Source organism: Hemibagrus wyckioides, linkage group LG04 (genome assembly GCF_019097595.1).
Source record: "Hemibagrus wyckioides isolate EC202008001 linkage group LG04, SWU_Hwy_1.0, whole genome shotgun sequence".
Taxonomy (NCBI): Eukaryota; Metazoa; Chordata; class Actinopteri; order Siluriformes; family Bagridae; genus Hemibagrus; species Hemibagrus wyckioides.
In genome coordinates, this window is record NC_080713.1 from 2,091,464 (window position 1) to 2,098,698 (window position 7,235).

The window sequence follows — 7,235 nt, forward strand, 5'->3', positions numbered from 1 at the left end:
ACACGTTGGATCTAAAGGCAGTTTAAGTAAATCACACTAACTCACTCGTTGAGCGAAGCTAAAAATCCCGACCTCTTGTTGTGGGGAACGTTAACGCTGCACAGAGATTTATAAGAAATGTAGCCACAGGGTGATGCTGTTTCCCAAAGACTATGAACACCCTCTGTCCGGATTTCGGAATATCTTTATCATAGTTTATATAATAATTAATAGTTTATTAAAATAAAGCAAGGCACTATTTGTTGATATTTTAGGGGACTTAAAAAAAAAAAAAAAAAAAGGGGGAAAAAAAAAACATCTGTTGAATATCGAAACACTTTTTTGTTTGTTTGTTTGAGTTTGACGTACAGCCTTGTTTCTAGATCAGTTTTAAATACAGCGTTCACATCATGTGGGAGATTCCGGAGGAAAAGACAAGAAAACATCCGAGACATTCCGGGTTTGGTGTTTAATATATTAATATATATATATATAGATCATTAGCTCACGTCATTGGATTATCGGATTATTTGTAAAACTTTTGTTTCTTCCAGTCGGAACACAAACCCCCACCCCCCCTCTCTTCCATGTGATGTGAACGCATGAAAATGTGAAATGTTCACGAAAGGGTTTGCGAGGGAGACGCGAGTGTTACTTTTGTGTTGCTCTTTGTGTAACAGATCATGCATGAACGAGTTACTACATATAACGAGAGAAAAGGGGGAGGTGGGTTTTTTTGTTTTTGTTTAGGGGGCGGGGCTAGAATAGAGACGCACATACACACACGGTGCTAGGCGCTAAGGCTGTAGTCACCACTGCATGGCTTGCTTGTCCGTATCTGAGATTCTGGTATCAGAAGCTGGACGTTTGTGTTTGTGGGGTTTTTGTTAGTTTTTGTTTTTTATATATATATATAATATATAGGAAACCCATTTCATCAGGAGGAAAAGGAAAAAAAATAATTATAATTTTTTTTTTGGTAGCAGCAGAATGTTGAAATTGTGACAAAGTATCCCCTAAATTCTTTTTTAATTTTTTCTTTCTTTTTTTTTTTTTTTGCAGGGGTAGGGGGGGTGTCAAAATTCTAACTTATTCTAACTTGTAAAATTTTACCTTAGGGCAAAAATCCTGATCTCTGTCCAAAAGCTTATTTATTATCTCAAAGTTCTGACTTATCTCAAATATCTTGTTTTTTTTTTTTTTAAATTTATCTCAGATTTCTGACTCATTCTGATTTGTTTTATTTTATTTTTTTAAATAAAACTCTCATCTCAAATTTATGTTCATTTGACATCTCAATATTCAAATTTCTGATGTGTGATGACCGGAGTATGCTAATAATCTTTCTAATAATCTTTCTAATAATTTGTGTGTTTTATCCAGTACATAACTCTCTAGAATTATCTAGAATTGTTCAGTTATAAAAATTTAAATATTTAACATAACTCTTTATTTTGCCGTACACAAACAAACCGTGTCAGAATTGTTTTTCTCTTTGAGAGAACTCCAGAATTTTTTTGCGATTAGAAGTCAAATTATAGAAATAGTTCAATTTTTTGAAATGAATGGTCAGAATTCTGAGGTAACGAGTCAAAATCTCAACATTCTGCTTCTGGCAAAAAGATTTGTTTTAAGTGATATATTTAATTTTTTCTCTTTGTTCCTCGCAAAAATGGATTTCGATATTTTTTTTTTTTCCATAATTTTCTGGAAGGCCGTCGTCTCGGCTGCTGAGTGGACGATGAAACGCTGACACGGCGTTGCACCTTGGCTGGGTCTGGGGGGGTGGTGGGGTGTTTGGTGCTTTGATAAGAACGTTAACAGAGATAGCGTGCGCGGTGTGAGGGTGATTCCGGCGCGGTTGCTGTAGGTGAAGAACGTAGCGGTTTAGATCAGTGCACTAAAACTTGCCCAGAATTCTTCATAAAGAAATATAAAATTAAATACGTTTAAGAAAAAAAAACAAAAAAAACACTAAAAAAATATATGCGTATAAAACCTCTTATTTTTAAAATGTTTTTACTTGCTTTTTTAGACCCTGGTGTTTTAAAGAGGGAAGTTAAAAAATAAATATAATATAGATTTTTTTTTTTTGTATTTTTTTTATTATTATTATTATTTGTTTTATTTTGACCTAGGGTTGTTCCCCAGCAGAAATGATGTCGACCCTTCTGCAGGGTTTTCACCTGCGTGTCTGTACAGTAAATTAATACATTCCATACGTTTACAAGTATGTACCGCTGACCACACACACACACCACACACACCACACACGGATGCACTACATTCTTCAATCAGACAGCATGGACATTCTCTCTCTATATATATTTTTTTGTCCCGTTAAAGCTTTTACTGTAATGTTATAAAATTAGTAAAATATTAAAAGTATTTTCTGAACATTTGGATTTATTATAAAATGAATTAATAAAGTTTCCCATTTCTGCTACGTGTCTGATTTTTTTTCTCCTCCGTCACTTCACTTCTTCTTTCCTTTTTTGCTCTCCTTTTTCTGCTTGGGTTTCTTGGCCTTTTTGAAGGGGCCGAGTCCTTTCCTGACCATGGTTCCTCTCCAACACGACTGAATCTGCAGAAACGTAACGTTAACATGTGTTGGGTTTAGAGCAGTTCAGGATTGTGTCGCTTCCGGAAATATTGGCACCCTTCAGGGACACAAGTTAAAAGGAATAACGCATGCAGTGAGAGATTTTCTGAGGATAAAACGATGTAACACCTTCGTATTATTTTTTAAAAAAGTTTTCTTGGTGATTTTCTTGGATGCTTTTATGTCATTGTGGAAAAAAAATAAATAAATAAATTTAATTTCAATTACTAATCTTTTAGAAGGTGTAGATTAAATTAAAAGAATAAATAGAAAAAACATTTCTTGTTCTATTTTTTTTAAATATATATTGAGAATTTCTCAAAATATCAGAATTTTTTTCTCGAGTTTTTTAGACAACATTCGCAAAATTATTCTGATGCTGCAAAGTTACTTCCTGAAATTTTCCTAATTTCAAATTGTGTGTAAAATTTTGTGTGTAATTTTTTTTTAATTAAATGTAAAAAAATTTCCAGCTAATCCTTGTGAGAAGTGCCAATATTTATTTTTACAGATAATGCAGATACAATGTTAGTTTGTAATGGACCTTTAAAAAAATAAATTAATTAAAATAAATTAAAAAGTCATTTAAAATGAATATATTTTAAATAAATAAATAAAAATACTCTCAAGATGAAACCAGTTAGATTACAATCAGTCCCCCCCCATTAGTTCATTAGCTAGCTGTGTTGGTCTTTTCTCGCTTTATCTATTTATTTACTTGTGTATTTATTCCCATTTAGCTTCATTTCTCTGCTGAAAAGAAACCATTTGAAGGAGAAGGAACCACTTTTGAAGCCTAAAAATCAGACTAAAGTTCACCTTTATAGCCGCTTTCCTCTGTAGCTGTTCGTTCTCCAGCTGTTTGCGCAGATCGTCCTTCTCCAATCTGTCCTCCTTTATCACCTGCTCACAGTCTTGGTACTGAATAAACAAACAAACAAAATAAAAATTTAAAAAAATGAAGACTGGGAGCTGTGTCCATGTGCAGTCCAGTGAGGGTGTAGTGGTCATACGTCACACTGACCTTCCCGACCCCGTCGTGTATCTGTGCCAGGTTGTTGGACTTGTTGGTCTTTAGAGTGGTCAGCTCCTGCTGTTTGTCCTCCGTGTCTTTATCATAGCGCTCCATCCAGTACTCCAGCTTTTTCTCCAGACTCTTGGGGCAGGGGCAAAAAAAAAACACGAGTTGTTGGACGTTCGTTAGCGACGGATTTCGAGGGTAATATAATTCTATCAAATTTATAATAAAAATTTTAATAGTAATATTTCATTTAAAGTGACAATATGCGATCTTTATGTCTATAAGATGATTAGTAATATTTTATTTAAAGCAGCAGTATGCGGTTTCTGATGTCTGTAAGATGATTTAAAGCGGCAGTATGCAATCTCTGACATCTGTAAGATGATTAGTGATATTTTATTTAAAGCGACAGTATGCGATCTCTGATGCCTGTAAGATTAGTGATATTTTGTTTAAAGTGGCAGTATGTGATCTCTGATGTCTGTAAGATGATTAGTAATTCAATTAAAGCGGTGGTATGTGATCTCTGATGTCTGTAAGGTGATTAGTAATTTATTTAAAGCGGCAGTATGCAATCTCTGACATTCATGTGAAGCTGTGATGTGAAGCTGCACTACGGTCAGAGCCACAGTTATAGAGAACTAATCAACACCTGAGGACCAATCAGAGTCCAGAACACAGCGCCTTGTAACGCAGATTCCTCGTGAACTTACCTCCTGATTGTTTTTAAGGAAAGCCTCCAGCTCTTTATGAGACTTTTCCTCCTCCATCAGTTTCTTCTTCAGCACCTGCTGGGGCAAAAAACCCTCATTAGCAGCGCTCACTGGGGATTAAATAACTTAATACACACACACTCGCCTCTATCTCAGCCACCAGCTGCCCCTCCATGTGGCTGTTCAGCTTCTGTCCCTGATAGACGAGCAGCTGCGTGCTGTTCTTCATGTACTTCTCCTGCAGGCTTTTCTTCATCTTCCGCTCCTGCAGCTGATCCTCCAGGTGAGCCGCCATTTTGTCACGCTCCTACGCCGCCGAAGACCACATGGTGGATCAGCTTACATTCACAGCATCGTGTTTCTCGTTTAAAGGGTCGGTTCGCAACTTTCGGAGGTCTTACAGGAAAATGGGCAGGGCTTATAAAGGATTTGTTAATATGCTGTGTAGGAAATCCAAGCTGAAGATGATGTGCATCAGAATCACTTAATTCAGTTCCCTGGGATTAGTTTAGCCGGGGTGAGTTATATCTCATAAAGTACAGATACACAGAGACCATCCCGGGGTCAGCGATGGGGTAATCGTTTTTTAATTAGTCATTTTGACAATTAATTTGACATATGAATTTATTCAAACATCGTTAGTGGGAACGTTTACACAAAAAATGTGTTTATAAAATTCCAGCTAGTTTGGAAAAAATTCAAATCATTAACCTGAGACAAATTAGTGCAAAAGTAATGGTGTCATGGGGTGTGGGTGTGTGTGTGTGTGTGTGGGGGGGGGGGGCTGTTGTCTTTTTCAGTGTGTGTGTGTGTGTGTGTGTGTGTGTGTGTGTGTGTGTGTGTGTGTGTGTGTGTGTGGCTGGCTGTGTTGACTGTGTCTGTGTTTTTTTTTTGGTTTTTTTTGGGGGGGGGTGTATATTTGTGTCTGTGAGTGTGTCTGTCTGTCTTTTTCAGTGTGTTTGTGTCTGTCTGTCTGTCTTTTTCAGTGTGTTTGTGTGTGTGCATGTGTGTCTGTCTGTCTTTGTGTGTGTGTGTGTTTGTGTCTGTCTGTCTGTCTTTGTGTGTGTGTGTTTGTGTCTGTCTGTCTGTCTTTGTCTCTGTGTGTGTGTGTTTGTGTCTGTCTGTCTGTCTGTGTGTGTGTGTGTGTTTGTGTCTGTCTGTCTGTCTTTGTCTGTGTGTGTGTGTGTTTGTGTCTGTCTGTCTGTCTTTCTGTGTGTGCATGTGTGTGTGCATGTGTGTCTGTCTGTCTTTGTGTGTGTGTGAGTGGCTGTCTGTCTTTGTCTGTGTGTGTGTGTGTGTGTGTGTGAGTGGCTGTCTGTCTTTGTCTGTGTGTGTGTGTGTGTGAGTGGCTGTCTGTCTTTGTCTGTGTGTGTGTGTGTGTGTGTGTGTGTGTGTGTGTGAGTGGCTGTCTGTCTTTGTCTGTGTGTGTGTGTGTGTGTGTGAGTGGCTGTCTGTCTTTGTGATTACCTGGATCTGGAGTTTCGTCTCTCTGCGGATCTCGAGCAGATGTTTCTGCAGGGTTCTGATCCGGAGACGATCCTCTTCCTCTCTGCAGCGCAGACATTCATGTTAAGAACTGAATCATGTGATCACAGAAAACTCCAGAAAACTCTTCAGCATCATGACCAGACCTGTGGATTATCTCCTGCAGCTGAGCTTCACTCCTCTTCTCCTCCTCCACAGTGTGGATCAGACTGGAGAAGGTTCCTTCCTCCTTCAGCTCCATCAGAAGGTCACCGATCAGACGGGCCACAAACTTCCTGAGCGGGAATCGGATCGCAAATGTTAGAGGGCTCTGTTAGAGGGTTCTGTTAGTGGGCTCTGTTAGAGGGTTCTGTTAGTGGGCTCTGTTAGAGGGTTCTGTTAGAGGGTTCTGTTAGAGGGTTCCGTTAGAGGGTTCTGTTAGAGGGCTCTGTTAGAGGGTTCTGTTAGTAGGCTCTGTTAGAGGGTTCTGTTAGAGGGCTCTGTTAGAGGGTTCTGTTAGTGGGCTCTGTTAGAGGGTTCTGTTAGAGGGCTCTGTTAGAGGGTTCTGTTAGTGGGCTCTGTTCGAGGGTTCTGTTAGTGGGCTCTGTTAGAGGGTTCTGTTAGAGGGTTCTGTTAGAGGGTTCCGTTAGAGGGTTCTGTTAGAGGGCTCTGTTAGAGGGTTCTGTTAGTAGGCTCTGTTAGAGGGCTCTGTTAGAGGGTTCTGTTAGTGGGCTCTGTTAGAGGGTTCTGTTAGAGGGTTCTGTTAGAGGGCTCTGTTAGAGGGTTCTGTTAGTAGGCTCCGTTAGAGGGCTCCGTTAGAGGGTTCCGTTGGAGGGTTCTGTTAGAGGGCTCTGTTAAAGGGTTCTGTTAGTAGGCTTTGTTAGAGGGTTCTGTTAGAGGGCTCCGTTAGAGGGTTCCGTTGGAGGGTTCTGTTAGAGGGTTCCGTTAGAGGGTTCTGTTAGAGGGCTCCGTTAGTGAGCTCCGTTAGAGGGCTCTGTTAGAGGGTTCCGTTAGAGGGTTCTGTTAGAGGGTTCTGTTAGAGGGTTCTGTTAGTGGGCTCTGTTAGAGGGTTCTGTTAGTGGGTTCCGTTAGAGGGTTCTGTTAGAGGGTTCTGTTAGTGAGCTCCGTTAGAGGGCTCCGTTAGAGGGTTCTGTTAGAGGGTTCTGTTAGTGGGCTCTGTTAGAGGGTTCTGTTAGTGGGCTCTGTTAGTGGGCTCTGTTAGAGGGTTCCGTTAGAGGGTTCCGTTAGAGGATTCTGTTAGAGGGCTCCGTTAGTGAGCTCCGTTAGAGGGCTCCGTTAGAGGGTTCCGTTAGAGGGTTCCGTTAGAGGGTTCTGTTAGAGGGTTCTGTTAGTGGGCTCTGTTAGAGGGTTCTGTTAGTGGGCTCTGTTAGAGGGTTCTGTTAGTGGGCTCTGTTAGAGGGTTCTGTTAGTGGGCTCTGTTAGTGAGCTCCGTTAG

The 7,235-nt window shown here is 39.9% G+C and overlaps 1 protein-coding gene across 2 annotated transcripts in view; it reads right to left on the reverse strand.

The window, feature by feature from the left end:
• Positions 1-2,306: 2,306 nt before the first annotated feature.
• The window catches only part of iqcg (IQ motif containing G), an 11,918-nt gene continuing 6,989 nt past the window's right edge, over positions 2,307-7,235 (reverse strand). For both annotated transcript variants that reach the window (XM_058387760.1, XM_058387759.1), the window contains 7 exons: positions 5,947-6,075; positions 5,783-5,864; positions 4,461-4,622; positions 4,316-4,390; positions 3,606-3,737; positions 3,401-3,502; positions 2,307-2,563 (listed from right to left, as the gene is read on the reverse strand). In XM_058387760.1, the coding sequence (XP_058243743.1) occupies positions 2,456-2,563; positions 3,401-3,502; positions 3,606-3,737; positions 4,316-4,390; positions 4,461-4,622; positions 5,783-5,864; positions 5,947-6,075 (790 nt within the window). In that variant the 3' untranslated portion in view covers positions 2,307-2,455. The remainder of the gene's footprint in view (positions 2,564-3,400; positions 3,503-3,605; positions 3,738-4,315; positions 4,391-4,460; positions 4,623-5,782; positions 5,865-5,946; positions 6,076-7,235) is intronic.